Source organism: Salvelinus sp. IW2-2015, linkage group LG31, assembly GCF_002910315.2.
Source record: "Salvelinus sp. IW2-2015 linkage group LG31, ASM291031v2, whole genome shotgun sequence".
Classification (NCBI taxonomy): Eukaryota; Metazoa; Chordata; class Actinopteri; order Salmoniformes; family Salmonidae; genus Salvelinus; species Salvelinus sp. IW2-2015.
The window spans coordinates 349,025-371,660 of NC_036870.1; the positions used below are offsets into that span (position 1 = coordinate 349,025).

At 42.4% G+C, this 22,636-nt stretch overlaps 1 protein-coding gene across 1 annotated transcript in view; it reads right to left on the minus strand.

Annotated features, from left to right (window-relative positions):
• cgnb (cingulin b) overlaps window positions 1-22,636 on the minus strand; it is a 54,427-nt gene that overhangs the window by 13,294 nt on the left and 18,497 nt on the right. Inside the window, exons 2-8 of the mRNA XM_023976189.2 lie at window positions 14,156-15,268; window positions 13,980-14,074; window positions 13,357-13,426; window positions 6,397-6,521; window positions 5,910-6,048; window positions 5,331-5,543; window positions 1,830-1,978 (exon numbers count right to left, since the gene is read on the minus strand). Coding sequence (XP_023831957.1) covers window positions 1,830-1,978; window positions 5,331-5,543; window positions 5,910-6,048; window positions 6,397-6,521; window positions 13,357-13,426; window positions 13,980-14,074; window positions 14,156-15,259 — 1,895 coding nt within the window. The 5' untranslated portion in view covers window positions 15,260-15,268. The remainder of the gene's footprint in view (window positions 1-1,829; window positions 1,979-5,330; window positions 5,544-5,909; window positions 6,049-6,396; window positions 6,522-13,356; window positions 13,427-13,979; window positions 14,075-14,155; window positions 15,269-22,636) is intronic.

Below are 22,636 nucleotides of genomic sequence, written 5' to 3' on the forward strand. Positions count from 1 at the left end.
GCCTAACCGCTCCTGATGTAACTTGGCCTGTCTCCTGGTAGCGCTCCATGCTCTGGACACTACGCTGACAGACACAGAGCAAACCTTCTCCTGACACAGCTCGCATGATGTGCCATCCTGGATGAGCTGCACTACCTGAGCCACTTGTGTGGGTTGTAGACTCCGTCTCATGCTACCACTAGAGTGAAAGCACCGCAGCATTCAAAAGTGACCAAAACATCAGCCAGGAAGCATGGAACTGAGAAGTGGTCTGTGGTCACCACCTGCAGAACCACTCCTTTATTGTGGGGGTCCTTGAATTGCCTATAATTCTCACTCTTTTGTCTATTCCATTTGCACAACAGCATGTGAAATTTATTGTCAATTCAGTGTTGCTTCCTAGTGGACAGTTTGATTTCACAGAAGTGTGATTGACTTGGAGTTACATTGTGTTGTTTAAGTGTTCCCTTTATTTTTGAGCAGTGTATAACAGGTGGATATGAAGAAGGGGGGGGGGGGGGACAATATAGAGGCTAGTCTGGACAGCCTCCCCGACCCCAATGCGACTCTGAACAATTCGTTATGGCTGCGGCTTATAACGTGGTAAGTGAAAGAGTATGTCTGCACTCATCCTAGAATGCCCCTTCTGCTAACCATGCAGAGGCCTCCGGAGATAGCTAATTCTGATATAGCATCAACTAATGTGTTATAACTTAACACACATACAATTAATATTATTGATCAAATTAATCCCATTCGCGGAGAGAAAGATCTTTACTGTTAGATGTTTGTTCTCTACAATTGTTAAGTGTCTTCCATTCTCATACCCCCTCTACACAACAAGCGTCTTAGATCGTTCCGGTTGATCAACATAACGAGTCAACACCTCCACAGTAAATTTTGTCTTGCCCCCACACGTAACTACATCCTACCAATCAGACCCTGACAGCTCTATACCATTGGGCGTCTTCTTCATAGTCCCCAAATCCCAGAGACTCCAGAAATTCAAGAAAATCTGATTTACGTATCCTTACCACCTGGGGGCGGCCTTTCAGGAAGTCCAGGATCCAGTTGCAGAGGGAGGCGTTTAGTCCCAGGGTCCATAGCTTAGTGATGAGCTTTGAGGGCACTATGGTGTTGACCGCTGAGCTGTAGTCAATGAACAGCATTCTCACATAGGTGTTCCTTTTGTCCAGGTGTGAAAGTGCAGTGTGGAGTGCAATAGAGATTGYATCATCTGKGGMTCTGTTGGGATGGTATGCAAATTGGAGTGGGTCTAGGGTTTCTGGGATAATGGTGTTGATGTGACCCATGACCAGCCTTTCAAAGCACTTCATGGCTACAGACATGAGTGCTAGAGGTCGGTAGTCAATTAGGGAGGGCAGGGCAGGCCCCCCCAAAATCAGTACTCTTTAGCAATCATATGTGTAAGTTTGCCTTAGAACAGTGTTTCYCAACCCTGGTCCTCAAGTACCCCCAACATTACACATGTGTACTGTAACTCTGGACAAGCACACGTGATTCAACTTCTCAACTAATCATGAAGTTCTCAATGAGTTCAATGAGRTGTGTTTGTCAAGGGCTACAACGAAACTGTGTAATGTTGGGGGTATTTGAGGACCAGGGTTGGTAAACACTGCCTTAGAATACCAGGTAAGGAGCTGCCACTGATAAGGTGCAACAATATCTCTGGTATTTTGGATCATAGGGCAAGACAATATAAAACCGACCTGACAAAGACTACTAGTTTAAAGCTAATATGAAGACAACTTCACAGGTGTAGAGACATGTGTATGACGCACCATTGATATACTACAGCCAATGAAATAATTATATATTGAGGCACTCACTCCTGCTTGGTGCTGTGAAGCTCCTCTGTGGTAGTTTCCAGCTGCTTCCTCCACTGGCCTCCYTGGTCCCTGCAGCTCTCTAGCTCCTCCTCCAGGCAGAGCATGGCATCATTCACCCTCTGCCTCTCCTCCTCAATCTGCTGCTGGGACTAACACATAGCAGGGAGAGAGCAGACATATGGTACATACATGCAGCTGAAGTCGKWAGTTTACATACTCCTTAGCCAAATATATTTAAACTCAGTTTCCCACAATTTCTGACATTTAATCCTAGTAAAAATTCCCCGTCTTAGGTCAGTTAGGATCACCACTATTTTAAGAATGTGAAATGTCAGAATAATAGTAGAGAGAATGATTTATTTCAGCTTTTATTTCTTTCATTACATTCCCAGTGGGTCAGAATTTTACATACACTCAATTAGTATTTGGTAGCATTGCCTTTAAATTGTTTAACTTGGGTCTAACATTTTGGGTAGTCTTCCACAAGCTTCCCACAATAAGTTCGGTGAATTTTGGCCCATTCCTCCTGACAGAGCTGGTGTAACTGAGTCAGGTGTGTAAGGCCTCCTTGCTCGCACATGCTTTTTCAGTTCTACCCACCATATTTTCTATTGGATTGAGGTCAGGGCTGTGATGGCCACCCCAATACCTTGACTTTGTTGTCCTTAAGCCATTTTGCCACAACTTTGGAAGTATGCTTGGGGTCATTGTCCATTTGGAAGACCCATTTGCGACCAAGCTATAACTTCCTGACTGATGTCATGAGATGTTGCTTCAATAATCCCCATAATTGTCCTTCCTCATGGTGCCATCTATTTTGTGAGTGCACAGTCCCTCATGCAGCAAAGCACCCCCCAACATGAGGCTGCACCTGTGCTTCATGGTTGGGATGGTGTTCTTCGGCTTGCAAGCATCCTCTTTTCCTCCAAACATAACGATGGTCATTATGGCCAAACAGTTCTATTTTTGTTTCATCAGACCAGAGGATATTTCTCAAAAAAGTATGATCTTTGTCCCCATGTGCAGTTACAAACTGTAGTTTGGCTTTTTATGGCGGTTTTGGAGCAGTGGCTTCTTCCTTGCTGAACGGCCTTTCAGGTTATAGCGATACAGGACTCGTTTTACTGTGGATATAGATACTTTTGTACCTGTTTCCTCCAGCATCTCACAAGGTCCTTTGCTGTTGTTCTGGAATTTGATTTGCACTTTTCACACTAATCTCTAGGGACAGAACGCGTCTTTGTGAGCGGTATGATTGGTGTTGTGGTCCCATGGTGTTTATACTTCCATACTATTGTTTGTACAGATGAACGTGGTACCTTCAGGTGTTTGGAAATTGCTCCCAAGGATGAACCAGACTTGTGGAGGTCTACAATTGTTTTTCTGAGGTTTTGGCTGATTTCTTTTGATTTTCCCACGATGTCAAGCAAAGAGGCACTGAGTTTGAAGGTAGGCCTTGAGATACATCCACAGGTACACCTCTAATTGACTCAAATTATGTCAATTAGCCTATCAGAAGCTTCTAAAGCCATGACATCCTTTTCTGGAATTTAAAAGCTGTTTAAAGGCACAGTCAACTTAATGTATGTAAACTTCTGACCCACTGGAATTGTGATACAGTAAATTATAAGTGAAATAATCTCTGTAAACAATTGTTGGAAAAATTACTTGTGTCATGCACAAAGTAGACATCCTAACCGACTTGCCAAAACCATGGCTCGTTAACAAGACATTTGTGGAGTGGTTGAAAAACAAGTTTTAATGACTCCAACCTAAGTGTATGTACAGTTCCGACTTTAACTGTACATACAGTGCATTCGGAAAGTATTCAGACCCCTTGACTTTTTYCACATTTTGTGACGTTACAGCCTTATTCTAAAATGGATTAAACTGTTTTAAATCCTGTCTCGGAGCTCTACAAACAATTCCTTCGACCTCATGGCTTCGTTTTTGCTCTGACAGAGTCTCTTTCCAAATCACGTCCAAGCAATTGAATTAACCACAGGTGGACTCCATTCAAGTTGTATAAAGACCTCAAGGATGGTCAATGGAAAAAAGATGCGCCTGAGCTCAATTTTCAAGTTTCATAGCAAAGGGTCTGAATACTAAGTAAGGTATTTCTGTTTTTTTATTTGTAATACATTTGCAAAATGTCATTATGGGGCATTCTGTGTAGATTGATGATTTTTTTTTTTAAATTAAATTTTAGATTAAGGCTGTAACGTAAATTTGTTTGGGAAAAAGTCAAGGGGTCTGAATACTTTCCGAATGCACTGCACATACTACAGRAGGTTGGTGGCACCTTCATTGGGGAGGACGGGCTCGTGGTAATGGCTGGAGCAGTCAGTGGAATAGTATAAAATACGTCAAACATGGTTTCATGTGTTTGATGCCATTCCATTTGCTCCGTTCCAGCAATTATGAGCCGTCCTCCCCTGATACATACAGACTGAAATAAATAAACCAGTCCCTGTTTCGCARGGACCTCCAACCAATGCATATACTGTGCTGTTCCATTTCAGCACTACCATACCGGATTTAACTAATGAAGGGGTMAATTGGGATTGGATAGCTTAACACTGAACATTTGACATATGAAGAGTTTATTTCCAAAACGCTATATCCACCAATTTCTCATGTGTTTTTTCATCCGAAATTATTTCTTATGGGTACCTTCATGTGTGTAAAATATTACTGTTCAGTTTTTTTTTATCCATAGATTTTAGATGTGTACACATTATTTTTGGGGGGGCAAAACGTTATATATCCTTTGTTTAGCTGGAATGTAATGTTTGTATCCTGTATATTCACTGTGATATGTGGTTGTCTAACCTAGCCATCTTAAGATGAATGCACTTTATGTAAATTGCTCTGGATAAGAGCATCTGCTAATGACTAACATTTCAAATGTAAATGTTTTACATACAGATCTCATATTACTGTATTGAAGAATTTTAAAAACATTTTAAAAATAGTGATGTCACAAATGTATACTTTGTACAGTTCCTTAAAATGTCGTTGTTTGTTATATTTGACCGTGTAAAACCTAGCGTACAACTTATTTCTCTGAGAGTGAGGCGGATATGTCAAGTGATAGATTTGAAACAAATACATGTGTCATTGAACAACCCCATGCCATGCTTATGTAACGGATGTGAAATGGCTAGCTAGTTAGYGGGTACGCGCTAGTAGCRTTTCAATCAGTTACGTCACTTGCTCTGAAACCTAGAAGTAGTGTTGCACCTTGCTCTGCAAGGGCCGCGGCTTTTGTGGAGCGATGGGTAACGACGCTTCGTGGGTGTCAGTTGTTGATGTGTGCAGAGGGTCCCTGGTTCGCGCCCGTGTCGGGGCGAGGGGACGTACTAAAGTTATACTGTTACACTTAGATCGTTTTTTCACTCTCAATTTCTTTAAACAATAAAAGCTCATTTACCAACATTTCTGAAAATGGATATATAGCATTTTGGACTGAAACTTCCACACACACACCAACGTATCTACCTGTGACACCTGTTCCATGGTGCTCCTCAGGGTTTCCATGTCCTGGCTGTACTGCTCCCTGAGGGCCTCCATCTCCTGGTCGTGGCTCCCCACCTCTTCCTTCAGCGCCCCCTTCAGGGCCGTCAGCTCTCTCTCCCTCTGACGCAGCACCTCCTCCTGACGCTGGCGCAACATTGCCGCCTCCGCCAGGTCCGCCTGCAACGACATCACATCCTGCAAGGGAGAGAGAGGAGAAGGGGAGAGAGAGTGTAGAGTGTGTGTAAATAGCACTGAATGGCTGCCGTTCATCACCTGGGAGTTCATAAAATGCCACCATACAATGTTAAGCACTTTGAATAGTGCTACATAAATGCAAGACATCATCATCGAGGCGGCAGGTAGCCTAATGGTTAGAGTTCTGGGCCAGTAACCGAAAGGTTGCTAGATCGAATCCCCGAGCTGACAAGGTACAAATCATTCTGCCCCTGAACAAGGTAGTTAACCCACTGTTCCTAGGCCGTCATTGTAAATAAGAATTTGTTCTTAACTGACTAGTTAAATAAAGGTTAAATAAACATTTTAAAATCATCCTTGTCGTACCGCCTGCAGTGACATGGAGTCTGTTTGTGGTGTGTTCTCTGGAATTCCCCTCAGCTCCTCCTGAAGCTCAGCCAGCTGGTCTTCCTGTTGACGCACCCGAAACTCTGCCCCCTCTCTGGCCATCCGCAGCTGGGTCAACCTGACAGGGAAGACACCAATCGATACCCCAATCAATATACTCATTAACGTATCAGTCAATTAGACAATCAATCCATCAACCGAACAATTAAAGAAGCAGGAGATTAAGGACCCTTTAATGGGCTGCTTAAAGGTGCAATCCATAGGTTCTCTATATTTTGACAACAAAACGTAGAATAAATACATACGGTGACATCACTTTTGGGGGTCTTAACACACATACACTGCAAATGCACACAGATTCCTGACACAGATTAAACCTAGTCTATTTAAATGTGCTTTTTAGTCCAGGGCTAGGCCTAATCTGTGACAAGCAAAACCAGCCCTAGGTGTGTGAAGCCTAGCTTACTCTTCTTGGGCCATCTGTAGTTCGGTTTTGTTGCGGTCCAGTTGTTCCTGAAGCTGGTGGTTCTCATTCAGACGCTGCTCCAACTCCTTCTTCAGATTCCCATGAGACCCTTGTTTAGGAGGAACCTGACAGAGGAGACAAGTCAATATACATACAACTGTACCTACTATATATGGTACAGCATTCAGCGGTGTACTCATGTATCCTAGTGGTTAGAGCATTAGGCCAGTAACCGAAAGTTTGCTGGATCGAATCCCCTGAGCTGACAAGGTAAAAATCTGTCGTTCTGCCTCTGAGCAAGGCAGTTAACCCACTGTTCCCCGGGCGCCGAAGACGTGGATGTCGATTAAGGCAGCCCCCTGTACCTCTCTGATTCAGAGACTGACTAGGTATCCCCCTTTCRATCTACAATTCACTATCCCATCAGAATTGCCTAGAAACCTGCATTCAACACTACATTGTTGGCAACAAATAAATTGATACAGATTGGCATCAATGTTATCRCCAAAGCGCAGTATCTACAATATACACCATCAAATAGTGCTAGGGGGTGTCATTCACAGGAGGTTGGTGGCACCTTAATTGGGGAGCCTGTGCTTGTGGTAATGGCTGGAGCGGAATAAGTGGAATGGTATCAAACATGGTTTCTATGCGTTTCATGCCATTTCATTAGCGCCTTTCCAGACATTATGAGCCAGCGTCCACTGGTGTCAATCAAATTATTTGAAGAAATGACAATATTTCTCACATTGCCCAGTATAGTAAACATCTATCAGCGTGTCCAACTATCTGAAAGGGTAAAAAGCACCCGTATGTCTGATCCAACACCCACACCAGCCCACTGTTTGTCAGGAGAGGTTTTTAAAACCTTGAATAAATCTTAGTCCAGTCACCTTATACTGTATAATGGCCCTGCGTCCCAAATAGCACCCTATAAAGTGCACTACTCTTGACCAGGGTCCACAGTAGGGTACTATGTAGGGAATAGGTTGCCATTTGGAACACAGCCTGGATGTTGCTCAGTGACAATACGGATGGAGGGTAAAGTTTTGCCCTGCGGAACTAACATTCCTCTGACAATTTCCTCGCACATATTATCAGTGATAGATTATGGTCTGTGCTGCAGAGATTCTGCTCTCCTCAAGGCAACTGGCAAATCACTTTGTTTTGGTTTTATCTGTTTGTGAAGAGGGGTAATGTAATGTAGAGTTGAATTGACTATGAACTGGAAAGTAGAAATAATATAATTTAGCCAATGGACAGGCCAGTTAGCTGCTAGCTATACCCTTGAGGGAAATCTGAATAACCATCGGTATAAATGAATAGTACATGAAATACTGAATATCATACAAATTAGATAACAGGTGTTCCTTCTGGCCGTAGGAGGCGGGCAAGCACACCACCTGCTTCAAGTAACCCAACACACCAGCTTATGTTCCACCACACAGGCAGCAGAGAAACTCTATACGTCTGCTATTTCACACTGATACCAGTATACCATTTAACACTGCTCTAGAGCCAGCCAAAACAATCTACTGATGTTCAGAGAGCACTTAAACACAGAGTTGAACCAACAATCATATCTAGTAGAGTGAAGAGAACACGTTATACTATATTTGTACTAGGATTGTCAAATCTCTGGCTGCTTATACTGTATGCTTAAGCAGAATTAAACTATTACTAATGGTACCAAGCTATTAAGTAATGTTGATACACTACTTGATCAAAAGTATGTGGAGACCTGCTCCAACGAACATCTCATTCCAAAATCATGGGCATTACTATGGAGTAGGTCCCCCCTTTGCTGCTAGAAAAAGCCTCCACTCTTCTGGGAAGACTTTCCACTAGTTGTTGGAACATTCCTGGGGGGGGGGGGAGACTTGCTTCCATTCAGCCACAAGAGCATTAGTGAGGTTGTGCACCAATGTTGGGCAATTAGGCCTGGCTCGCAGTTGGCGTCAACTCATCCCAAAGGTATTCAATAGGGTTGAGGTCAGGAATCTGTGCAGGCCAGTCAAGTTCTTCTACGCCGATCTCGACAAACCATTTTTGCCTAGACCTTGCTTTGTGCACGGGGGCATTGTCATGCTGAAACAGGAAAGGGTCTTCCACAAACTATTGCCAAAGTTGGAAGCACAGAATCATCTAGAATATCATTGTATGCTGTAGGATTAAGATTTCCCCTCACTGGAATTTAGGGGCCTAGCCCAAACCATGAAGAAACAACCCCAGACCATTATTCCTCCTCCACCAAACTTTGCAGTTGGCACAGTGCATTGGGCCAGGTAGCGTTCTACTGTCATCCACCGAAACCCAGGTTAGTCCGTCGGACTGCCAGATGGTGAAACTTGATTCAACACTCCACAGAACGCGTTTCCACTGCGTCCAATGGCAGCRAGCTTTACACCACTCCAGCCGACACTTGGCATTCAGATGTTGATCTTAGGCTTGTGTGCGGCTGCTCGGCCATGGATACCCATTTAATGAGGCTCCCGACGAACAGTTCTTGTGCTGACGTTGCTTCCGGAGGCAGTTTGGAACTCGGTAGTGAGTGTTGCAACWGAGGACAGACGATTTTTACGCGCTTCAGCACTCTGCGATCCCGTTCTGTGAGCTTGTGTGGCCTACCACTTCGTGGCTGAACCGCGAAGTGTTGCTCCTAGACATTGCTCCTAGATTGCATGGCGGTGTACACCTGTCAAGGGGTACGGCTTAAATAGCAAAATCGACTWATTTGAAGTGGTGTCCATATACTTTTGTATATAAAGTGTATAGGTGTAGTATTTAGAACTAAACTGTGTTTGAATACTCATACTAACTGCATTATTTAAGACGTAACTTGAGTATGTAGTATGCTAATTGGTCATAGTATGGATATAAAAGGGAAAGGAGGATACCTAGTCAGTTGCACAACAATGCATTCAACTGAGTGTGTCTTCCACATTTAACCCAACCCCTCTGAATCAGAGAGGTGCAGGAGGCTGCCTTAAATCGAAATCCACATCATCGGCATCTGGGTAACAGTGGGTTAACTGCCTTGCTCAGGGGCAGAACGRCAGATTYTTACCTTATCAGTCCGGGGGATTCGATCCAGCAACCTTTCGGTTACTGGCCCAACACTCCTACGCCAGGCTACCTGCCGCCCCAATATAGTTAGTATGCCAAAATTTCACGGATGTCGTACTACATTCACCAAAATACAAAGTATACAAGCAGTAGACAGTATTTCCATGCTTTTAGGGTCCATAATGAAATTCTTCAGAAAATGGGCAGGCTTCATAAGATTTTCAGATTTGAAGAACATTTCGGAAAATATGCAGCCTAAATCCGACAAGAGCGGCTACAAATTCTTGCTTTAACTAATTATGACAAATGKTAAGCAATGTAATAAAGTAATGACTTTTCAATAAGTTATGTTGGCTGACAATTTGTAGGCTAAGCTAGCCTTACGAACCGCATAGCATATCATTACAGCAGTTGCTTGTATGTACTGTTATGTTAGCTAGCTACCTAACGTTAGTTGGCTACTAAGACATGAAAATTGCCAGTATATTAACTATATGCTATCTAACTAAGTACCAAACSTTTATTAWCTTGATTATTCATGTCATTCTTAGCTTAGCTAAGTGGTATAGTTGTGCTTTCTCAATGGACATTGTTAATGAAGTCGTAAGATGTCTAGCTAGTATTTGTTATGGTAACTGGAAGAAGCTTGGAAGACGTTGCATAGCAACAGCATCAACTTTCGGTAGACAGGCAAAGCGCTAGTACACTCAACTGAAAGGATACTGTTCCTTTACAGTATACTAAAATGAACTAATAGTATATATTAAGTGTTATACAGTATGTTAGTATGGGTATTCAAACRAAGCACTAGTCTTRAACCAGAACTAGCCTTGGGGAACAGTGGTGTTAGAAAAWGGCATCTCATTATTAGAACAGTCCTATTACGGTGCCAGTCCATTTACCACCCCCTCAGCCATCACAGGCCAAAATGTCTCAAGAGCCACCACTTGTGGTGATGAGTTAAGATGGCCACCCTTCACAGCATCACCATGGATACCACCGTAACACTGGGCCCCACACAATTATTGATAGAACCCAATGACTGAGCTCTTCAAACAAACACTGACTGGGCCCATCCTAATCAGCTTTTCTCTTCAGATGCTGTTGTCAAGATACCCCACAGATGATTTACATGGTTAGTAGCTACAATCACACTAAAGGCTATATAATGAGATATAAATGACAGCTCATATACATAAGTGGTCATACCTGGAGGTTGCCATGTGCACATATAAAATGAATGTCTGCATAGAATKAATACTAGGCCAAGGCTGTGGATCCGTAGGTAACTGCCCGCCTGTATCCCTTTTCCCTACAGCTAAATTCTGAATCAAGTTCTGTGCATGCGTTTCTTTACAAAAAATGTTGGTCATCCTCCCTTCACATTTCTCACTGTCAATCATGAATGATACGTTTTACAGGTGAAATATCCATGCAGCATCTGCATACCAACCACTTGATCTCAATCAGTTTCATGGGGATWTGATTTTAGACCTTGAGTCATAGTGTTGTTTCAAAGTAGTGTTGTTTTGAATTATGTACAGKKTGCAAARTYTAGAGCAGATGGTGTTAAAGGCCCAGTGCAGTCAAAAACGTGATTTGTCTGTGTTTTATATACATTTCCACCCTACGAGGTTGGAATAATACTATGAAATTGTGAAAAGTATGCTAATACCATTTTCGTATGAGAGCTTTTGGGGGAAAAACACCTGAAATTTCAGCTTGTGGGATGGAGTATGGCCTGCCTGGTGACATCACCAGAAGGTAMATTTGTTAATAGACCAATAAGAGAGTTCCAAACCCCTCTGCCAATAACAGCTAGTTTTCAGTTTTCCCCTCCCCACTCAGACCACTCCCACAGTTCTAACTCTTCGCTAAGAAGCTATTTATATATTTTTTAAATACAGTTTTAATTGAAAACAATCACAGTAAGCTAMATAATTGTTCCCCGAAAATTTGATATTGAGATCAAAATGGCTGCATTGGACCTTAAACTGTAGAAATACCCGTGTTGAGTTTCAAATCAAAGAACAGACTGAACAAAACTATAAAACGCAACATGTAAAGTCCCATGTTTCATGAGCTGAAATAAAAGATCACAGAAATGCTCCATATGCACAAAAAGCTTATTGCCCACAAATCTGTTTACATCACTGTTAGTGAGCATTTCTTCTTTTCAGTTGTCACACAACATATTGCCACACTTCTCTCAAGTTTTGAGGGAGCGTGCAATTGGCATGCTGACTGCAGGAATGTCCATCAGAGATGTTACCAGATAATTGAATGTTCATTTCTCTACCATAACCTGCCTTAAACTTTGTTTTAGAGAATTTGGTAGTACGTCCAACCGGCCTCAACCAGACCACGTGTATGGCATTGTTTGGGCTAGCGTTTGCTGATGTCAACATTGTGAACAGAGTGCCCCATGGTGGCGGTGGTTATGGTATGGGCAGACATAAGCCACAGACAACGAACACAACTGCATTTTATCGACGTGCAATTTGAATGCACAGAGATACCGKGAACGAGATCCTGRGKCCTACTAAGGWATCTGACCAACAGATGCATATCTGTATTCCCAGACCTGTGAAATCCATTGATTAGGGCCTAATGCATTTATTTCAATTGACTGATTTCCTTATCTGAACCATAACTCAGTAAAATTGTTGAAATTGTTGCATTTATATTTTTTCTAGTGGTGCGCGCTGTTAAGTTTTGGCAACATGTGAGAAATTTTACCATTTGCACAATCATCCTAAAATCTCATAAGAAATGAAGTGATGTTCTGTCTTACAGTAACGTTATACTATTATATTCAGTTATGTAGAATACCATCTTTGTGATCTTGCAGACATTGATTCAGCTTTGATCTAACTTTATTAAAACGAGCACCACTTGCCAGACTAGCCTGTTCTCTACGAGCAGAACAGAAACTGTGCGTGAAGTAGAAAATACAGACTTTTAGCTGTCAGGAAGAGGGGTTCAGAAAAACTTGAATCCACACCCACTCTGTAAATACCATATGCATAAAGAAAATAGGCCTATACAAAGACCGCTGTACACAAATATAGGCTACTGACCGCAGGAACAAACTGTACAGAGGAGAATACAATTTTGACAGTGCAAAAATGCTGACTGTTGCCAAAACTGACCGTATCATTTTGAATACCCTGCGAGCCGCTTGATCTAATCTCCACATTTTTGGGGTGTCAAAACGGAGCTCTTGGAGACACAGAATATTACTATAAAGGTTATACAAACTCCCTCTTATATGTACAGAGAACACACACATCCTCAAGCTGTTACTCTTACATACAAAGATCAAACACGCACACACACATTTATAAACAAAAACACTTTTTCTTTGATATGAGCACACTAAAAGGGGTCAATCTCAGCTGAATAAGCACACAGTAGTACAAACACTTTCACCCCTTTTTCGTGATTATCCAATTGGTAGGTAAAGTCCCATCGCTGCAACTCCCTTATGGACTTGGGAGAGGCGAAGGTCGAGAGCCAATGCGTCCTCCGAAACACGACCCTGCCAAGCTGCACTGCTCGCTTAACCCGGAAGCCAGCTGTACCAATGTGTCGGAGGAAAACCCGTCCAACTGGCGACCGAGGTCAGCTTGCAGGCGCCAAGCCCGCCACAAGGAGTCGCTAGAGCGCGATGGGACAAGGAAATCCCCAGCCAGCCAAACCCTCATGTTGGGACCAATTGTGCAGCGCCTTATGGTCTCCCAGTCAYAGCCAGCTTTGACACAGCCTGGGATCGAACGCGGGTCTGTAGTGATGCCTCAAGCATGGCAATGCAGTGCCTTAGACTGTTGCACAACTCGGGAGGCCATCATTTCCTTTAAAAATAAAAAATAAAATAAAAACTTTCATTCTTACCTTAGCACCACTGGTCGTCTCGTAGACAAGGTTGCCTTTACGTTTGATGGATACATCACTCTCACTTGTCCTAATGCAGAGGGCAGAAAATGACATGAAGTTGTGCTTTAGTAAGATAAGGATACCTATGAATGCAAGTGATCTCCAGTGGTAAACATTAGAATTAAGCAATAAGGCCCGAGGGGGTATGGCCAACATACCACGGCTAAGGGCTGTTCTTAGGCACGACGCAAAGGTATATTAGCCATATACCACAAACCCCAGAGGTGCCTTATTGCTATTATAAACTGGTTACCAACATAATTAGAGCAGGAAAAACAAATGTTTTGTCATACCGTGGTATACGGTCTGATATACTACGGCTGTCAGCCAATCAGCATTCAGGGTTCAAACCACCCAGTATATAATTACTGATATGAGTGTAATTGTTTTCTAAGAGTACAGGACATTTTGGTACAGGAGTAACAAAATAAATAATAATTTACGGTGAAACATTGCCCAATTCAAGCTTCAGTGTAGGATCTCTTGGTTTTTACCACTACCACAATAACATCTATCACAATGTAACTGCAGAGACTCGGAAACAACAGCCTTCTGGGTCACATGTTTGTAACTTTCTTTACCCCTCTTTCAGGATGGTGTAGACAGCTTGTTTGGTTGGTGGTTCCTCTCCACTGATGACCTCTCCAATCTGATTCCTCAGAGGGTCCGGCATCCCCTTCAAATGGTAAAAGACATTGAGGGTCAGAACAGATACATTATACTGCTCACACACACAAAACTCAACTCTGTTACTTACTGTCTTCTTTGGTGGGATGGCAGGAGGGGTTTCCTTGACTAACTTCCCAGGTGACTTTATGAAGCTCAGCTTGGGGCCAGGGAGGGCTGTCACCTTGGCAACTGAGGCAGTGCTCATCCTTAGGCTACTGTATGAAGGTGTGGATGACGTGGATGAGGAGGTGGAGGAGAAGAGCAAGGAGGTAGTGTTGGGAGTTGGCGAAGGAGGGGAGACCTCGGGATGAACGTCTTTGCAAGCATCCAGACTTCTGGAGCGTCTGCGTTCGTCGTACTTGAGCCGCAGCCTTGTTCCGGAGCGCCCCCTGGTCTCTCCAGTAGGAGTGCCAATGTTGAACTTGCTGATCAGCTTGTTGATAGGCGCCAGGGAGGTCTTGTCGATGGCAGGAACAATTGCCTCATTGAACGACACTGGAGGAGGGGGTTCTGGGATGGACAAATCAAGTCCATTTCTGCCCAGCAAACCACCGAGCCCCACCCCATTCTGCCTGGCCCCTCTGGGACAAACAGGYTTGAGCCCTGCCTCATTCAATTCCTCCCCGTTGACCCAACCTCTCTCCTTCATATCCACTCTGTAGGGTTCYGCTGCTGTGGGACTGGGTTCTTCCTTGACCTTTACCTTCATCTGTCCTTCCCTCCGGGGCCCACCCTCACCCTCTCTCTGGCTCCCAGCCTGGCCATCCCCAGGAGGTCTCTTGAAAGGACTCCCAAAGTCCTCCCTGGCCTCGCCCTCTGGTGTGGACTTTGGAGAGACCGGAAAGCTGAGTCCTGCAGGGGCGTAAGGGTTCTGGACGTTCCCCCCTTCCTTCCTCTGGGGCAGACTGTTGTAGGGCGAGGAGAGGCCTGAGTTGGGGTTCTGTGACTGGGCCTGCTGGGTTTTCAGCTGCACCCCATACGAGTCTCCCTTCTCCCCATCCTTCAGCACCACGTAGGGCTGGCCGGAGATGCCCTGTACCCGCACGGCCACCCCGTACTTKGAGGGGGGCATGGCGCCGCTGCCCCCTCTGGTCTTCTCGGGGTAGCCCCCGCCAGTGTCATGGAGGTCCTTGATGAAGCGGATCTGGACGCCGTAGTCAAGCGGAGGCTTCCTGTCTGTGGAGAGCGCCATTTTGACTTCCTGGTTGGGCAGAGGGGGAAATTCTAATCAGTCCACACACCACACACACACGTTGCAGTTGACAGCCAGCTTCACAAGTAATTTTTTAAAGAACAGTTGTACAGAAGTCAAAATAATATTTGTTCTCTTTATGCCAACAAGTCTCTCCATTTCTATCAAAGCCATTGTGTTTCAGGTTCTACACCTGACAATGAGCAGGTTACTGGCACAATGCATTCCCTGAAACTGACTCGCATCACACGGTTAATCATCCACTTAGTGCACCGCTTTCATTCTCACAAAGACATACTGTACACTACACATGAAATTCACATCTCATTCTGGTGTCTCACTGTTTCTCTACTAGTCTAGAATTTGCCTGGGGCTGTTTAGTTTCCTCTTAGTCACTGCTGCCTGCCACCACAGGACGGCCATTGATGGGGTTTGCATATGACCTCCATTATACGGATTGACATCCGCTTGGATCTTTTTCATATTTCTCCTACTTCATTTCMCAGACCTTTCCTTATACTTGCGTAGTGTATGACCCACTGTTGCTTAAGGACAAMAAGTATGATGCAACTGGTATAGTATGAGATATGGCATATCTTCATGATACCCTATCATATGCCCTATTCTGTACAATTGCTTTTCTCACAGGATGTAAAGTATTCATTGAGACAATTATGCCACTGGGCGACTGAGCATTTCTTTGTGCTGATGTAGTCCTTTCTGTGTGGGCGTAATGTGTGAGAGAGGAGGAGAAAGATAATGACTGAAGAGAGTGGGTTTAGAGGGCCTGCGGGTCCGACAGCGATCATTGTGACGTAGTCGGAATTTTTCATGCTGCCCGCTCATAAAAGATAAGCTATATCCTATATGCAAAACRTAGCTCAAGAGAAAGTGCAAGTGTCCACGCTCATCATTTTTGGCGCTTCAAGTTCAATAGCCATAGCCTACCTCTGCGTGCGAGATCAGGTGTGCATGTAGTCTCAATTAAATAGAATAATAGCATTGGCGGAGAAGCACACACAGTTATCTTTCTAAATAGGTTTACTACATTGCCTAGAATTAAATATTGATCACCCATATGTCTCCATCTGAAAACCATCCCGCTCCTAAAAAAGGTAGGCTATATGCAAAACGTAGCTCAAGAGAAAGTGTCCGCTTTCTCTCCAACTTTGTTTTATGTCCACGACCCCATTTTGATATCTGAAATTTCCCTAGAAAAAAAATTACCTAATTTAACAGCCAATGTTAACTTTTTTTATTTGAGTCTATGGCAGTCACTGTTAGAATGTTTTTCTATTTATTTCTGATTGTCTCCTCCACTCACCATCACATACTTTCAATGTGGGGCTATGACAGTCAATTGCAAATTAGTCTGACATAAGGTCTCATCTCACCACCACTAATGAGATGGGTCTGCTTGATGCATGTCGCTTGGGAGATTCTCAAAGTCAGGGGGCGTGGTCGACAATGAGAACACTGAATCCAGCGTCATACAGATATAAGCTGGCGAAGGGTAGCCTACCATGAGTTATATGGTGCTTTGAAATCAACTGGAAAGTCGGGAAAAATACACAATGTCAAATCATGAAGACAGTGAACTTTTGGTCGGAAAGTCAGAGCTCTATATAGAAGCCAGAGTTCCGAGTTCCCAGTTGCATCACATGTCTAAAATAACAATGCAGGACTGAGGTTGGTTTCGGGACCAGTTCTTGCATACAGAAAAATAAAGGCAGTCAGATAGTTATGAAAAGCTGCGGGTGTGGGTGAGATGAAGAAATCAGTGCCGCGCAGACCTCCAAGTGGGTACTTGTTTGTGCGTAGCATAAATTACTAGCTAGATATACGACTTCAGGTGTGTTAATATACTGGCAAGTCCGATGTATTAGTAGCCAACTAACGTTACATTGCTAGCTAACGTACCAGTACATACTGCTGTAATATGCGTTTCGTAAGACAGCTAACAAATTGTCAGACAACATAACGTGAAACGTAACCTATTTGAAAAGTCATTACATTGCTTTAACTAATTATGACAAATGTTGAGCAATACATTTTCATCCACGCTCATCGGACTTTGGCTGCATATTTTCCGCCATTTACTTAAAATCTGAAAACGTTGTGAAGCCATGCCCATTTTCTGAAGAATTGCATTATGGGCCTTAAAAGAACGGAAATAGTGTTTACTACTTGCATAATTCATATTTTGGCAAATTTAGTACGACATCTGGGAACTTTTGGCATACTAACTATTAGAGGTCGACCGATTATGATTTTTCAACGCCGAYACAGATTATTGGAGGACCAAAAAAAGCCGATACTGATTAAATCGGACGATTTTATATATATTTGTAATAATGACAATTACAACAATACTGAATGAACACTTTTATTTTAACTTATTATAATACATAAATAAAAATCAATTTAGTCTCAAATAAATAATGAAACATGTTCAATTTGGTTTAAATAATTCAAAAACAAAGTGTTGGAGAAGTAAAAGTGCAATACGTGCCATGTAAAAAAAGCTAACATAAGTTCCTTGCTCAGAACATGAGAATATATGAAAGCTGGTGGTTCCTTTTAACATGAGTCTTCAATATTCTCAGGTAAAAAGTTTTAGTTTGTAGTTATTATAGGACTATTTCTCTCTATACTATTTGTATTTCATATACCTTTGACTATTGAATGTTCTAATAGGTACTTTAGTATTGCCAGCCTAATCTCGGGAGTTGATAGGCTTGAAGTCATAAACAGCGCAGTGTTTGAAGCACAGTGAAGAGCTGCTGGCAAATGCATGAAAGTGCTGTTTGAATGAATGCTTACGAGCCTGTCTCTGCCTACCACCGCTCAGTCAGACTGCTCTATCAAATCATAGACTTAATTATAATAACACACAGAAATACGAGCCTTAGGTCATTAATATGCTCAAATCCAGAAACGATCATTTCGAAAACAAAACATTTATTCTTTCAGTGAAATACGGAACCTTTCCATATTTCATCTGACGGGTGGAATCCATAAGTCTAAATATTGCTGTTACATTGCACAACCTTCAATGTTATGTCATAATTATGTAAAATTCTGGCAAATGAATTACCGTCTGTTAGGAAGAAAATGGTCTTCACACAGCTCTCAACAAACCAGGCGGCCCAAACTGCTGCATATACCCTGACTCTGCTTGCACAGAACGCAAGAAGTGACAATTTCCCTACTTAAAAGAAATTCATGTTAGCAGGCAATATTAACTAAATATGCAGGTTTAAAAATATATACTTGTGTATTGATTTTAAGAACGACATTGATGTTTATGGTTAGGTACACATTGGTGCAACGACAGTGCTTTTTTCGCGAATGCGCTTGTTAAATCACCCGTTTGGCGAAATAGGCTGTGATTCAATGACAAATTAACAGGCACCGCATCGATTATATGCAACACAGGACAAGCTAGATAAACTAGTAATATCATCAACCATGTGTAGTTAACTAGTGATTATGTTAAGATTCATTGTTTTTTATACGATAAGTTTAATACTAGCTAGTACCTTACCTTGGCTCCTTGCTGCACTCGCATAACAGATAGTCAGCCTGCCACGCAGTCTCCTCGTGGAGTGCAATGTAATCGGCCATAATCGGTGTCCAAAAATGCTGATTAACGATTGTTATGAAAACTTGAAATCGGCCCTAATCAAATCGGCCATTCCGATTAAATCGGTCGACCTCTACTAACTATAGCCATACTATGATCGATAAGCATACTACATACTCAATTTACATCACAAATAGTATGGTTAGTATGACTATTCGAACACAGCTACATTGTTCCTTCTCAGTATCTATACACCATCTTGATATTATTGACCATAACCTCCCGAGTGGCGCAGCGGTCTAAGGCACTGCATCTCAGTGCTAGAGGCGTCACTACAGGCCCTGGTTCGATTCAGGCCGTGATTGGGAGTCCCATAGGGCAGCGCACAATTGGCCCAGCATCGCCTGGGTTAGGGTTTGTCTGGGTTAGGCCGTCATTGTAAATAAGAATTTGTTCTTAAACCTCTTGACGCTAGGGGTCAGATTATTATTATWATATTTTTTTAAATAACGTTCCCAAGGTAAACGGACYATTTCTCAGGTCCAGATCGTAGAATATGCATATAATTTACAGATTAGGATAGAAAACACTCCAAATTTTCCAAAACTGTCAAAATATTGTCTGAGTATAACAAAACTGATTCTGCAGGCGAAAACCTGAGGAAATCTAACCCGGAAGTGATTTCTTTTTTAATCTGTTTCCTTGCCCGTCTTTCTTCCATTTAAAGGGGTATCAACCAGATTCCTTTTCCAATGGCTTCCTCAGGCTGTGACCAGGCTTTAGACATAGTTTCAGGCTTTTATTTTGAATAATGAGCCAGATTTTTCAAAAGTAGTCAGGTGTCCTTGATTAGTTCCTGCGCGCGAGAGGGTTACGGTCCGGTTGAAATATTATCGATTATGGTTTGTTAAAAACAACCTGAGGATTGATTATAAAAACATTTGACATGTTTCTAAGAACATTACGGATACTTTYTGGAATTTTCGTCGAACGGAACGAGGCTGTAGTTTTCTGAACATGAAACACCATTTGGGTTGCGCGTTTTTGTTATAAAAGTCATATTTATTGAACAAAAAGAACATTTGTTGTGTAACTGGGTCTCGTGAGTCTCGTGAGTGCAAACATCCGAAGATTATCAAAGGTAAGAAATTAATTTTATTGCTTTTCTGACCATGCTAATTTGGGGCTAGCTGTTCTAGCATTGATTGATACTCACAAAAGCATGGATTGCTTTCGCTGCAAAGCATATTTTCAAAATCTGACACGATAGGTGGATTAACAACAACCTAAGCTGTGTTTTGGTATATTTCACTTGTGATTGCATGATTATAAATATTTGTAGTAATATTTTGCGCCCTGCAATTCAGCGGTTGTTTAGGAAAATGATCCCGCTAAAGGGATCCGTAGCGCAGAGAAGTTAACTGACTTGCCTAGTTAAATAAAGTTTTTTTTATTTTTATTTTTTAACTATTTAAAAAAAAATGTGTTATGGCTTTTCAACCTTGGCTCTGAATCCACGATATGGCAATCTATCTAATGGAAGCATCTCTAATGTCAAACATGTAAAGTGTGGTGTACCGCAGGGCAGCTCTCTAGGTCTTTTCTATTTTTACCAATGAGCTGCCACTGGCATTAAACAAAGCATGTGTGCCCATGTATGATAATGATGATTCAACCACATACACATCAGCAACCAAAGCTAATGAAGTCACTGAAACCCTTAACAAAGAGTTGCAGTCTGTTTTGGAATGGGTGCCCAGTAATAAACTGGTCCTGAACATCTAAAACTAAGAGCATTGTATTTGCTACAAGTCATTCCCTAAGCTCTAGACCTCAGCTGAATCTAGTAATGAATGGTGTGGCTGTTGAACAAGTTGACGAGACTAAATTACTTGGCGTTCCTTTAGATTGTCAACTGTCATGGTCAAAACATAAATTCAATGGTTGTAAAGATGGGGACAGGTCTGTCCGTAATAAAGATGCGCTCTGCTTTTTTAACACCACACTCCAAAAAGCAAGTCTGGCAGGCTCTAGTTTTATCTTATCTTGATTATTGTCCAGTTGTGTGGTCAAGCGCTGCAAGGAAATACCTAGTTAAGCTGCAGCTGGCCCAGAACAGAGCGGCACATCTTGCTCTTCATTGTAAATCAGAGGGCTGATATAAATACTATGCATGCCAGTCTCTCTTGGCTAAGAGTTGAGAAGTGACTGACTGCATCACTTCTTTTCATAAAGAACCATTGAGTTGAAAATCCCAAATTGTTTGCATAGTCAATTTACACACAGCTTTGACACACACGCGCCACCAGGGGTCTTTTCACAGTGACCAAAATCCAGAACAAATCCAAGAAAGCGTACAGTATTATATAGAGACATTATTGCATGGAACTCTGTTCCATCTCATATTGCTCAAATTAACAGTAAACCTAGTTTAAAAAAAACAGATAAAGCAACACCTCACGGCACAACGCCTCTCCCCTATTTGACCTAGATAGTTTGTGTTTGTATTGATATATAGGCTACATGTGCCTTGAGCTGTTCTTGTCTATTAATGTTCTGTATTATGTAATGTTTCATGTTTTGTGTGGACCCCAGGAAGAGTAGCTGCTGCTTCTGCTACAGCTAATGCGGAGCCTAATAAAATACCAAATACCCCCCCCCCAAAAAAATGGGTAAACATACCATTGTTCCACCTCACCTGGAAAGTGCTTTGATTTATAAATCAGTAGCACTCAACATGAACATGATCTTATACTGAACAAAAATATAAAAACACAACATGTAGTGTTAGTCCCATGTTTCATGAGCTGAAATAAAAGATCCCAGAAATGTTCCATATCCACAAAAAACCAATCTCTCAAATATCCAGAAACTTCGCATAGCCAATGAATAGGAGTGAGACAACATTCCACAGGCCATGAAATCAACAGCTTGATCAACTCTATGCGAAGGAGATGTGTCGCACTGCATGAGGCAAATGGTGGTCACACCAGATACTGACTGATTTTCTGATCCATGCCCCTACCTTCTTTTTTTTTTTAAGCCATCTGTATTCCTAGTCATGTGAAATCCATAGATTTGGGCCTAATACATTTATGTAAATTGATTTCCTTATATGAACTAACTCAGTAAAAATCATAGAAATCGTTGCGTTTATATTTTTGTTCAGTGTATATAATACATACACAATGCACACTTACAATAACCCCTAATGACAATTAATTGATGTCAATGTATCAATCATGCAATGATTTGGATTAGTAGTAGATAGCACATTGGACTGGAGTATGCATTGGCTGTTATAAACTGTTGTGAATGCTTATTGCTTACGACAGGTATCATGCTCTGGTTAAATTGCCGTTGTACAAGCTTTATGACACAGTTTCAGTTACATGTGGCCCATCAACCATGTAGCCTCATGTAACCATGAGCAGGGGGGGGGAAAGGTGGACAGGATACTCCTATTGTCCCAACTCCKTGGAGCATGATCCACCAGTGGCTATGCTAGGAATGGGCCTTTCTCCKCTCATCTACCACAGAGCCATCTCCCACAGACTTCATAGACCCATCAGTCAGAGTGTGCACACCCTCCACCCATCTGTCTCAACACAGAAGCTGCCTCACTCCTCTTTTATTTTCTTGCTAGTTTCGGGCTACAGATGCTGCCAAACTGCTCAAGTTTATCCCACAGCAGTTGAGTGAGGGCCGTTCTCTCGTTTTCTGATTAATTGGTAACCCGGGGGCAATGAATCAATAACCAGAGGTAATTAGCTATTGGTTTACACTGGAAC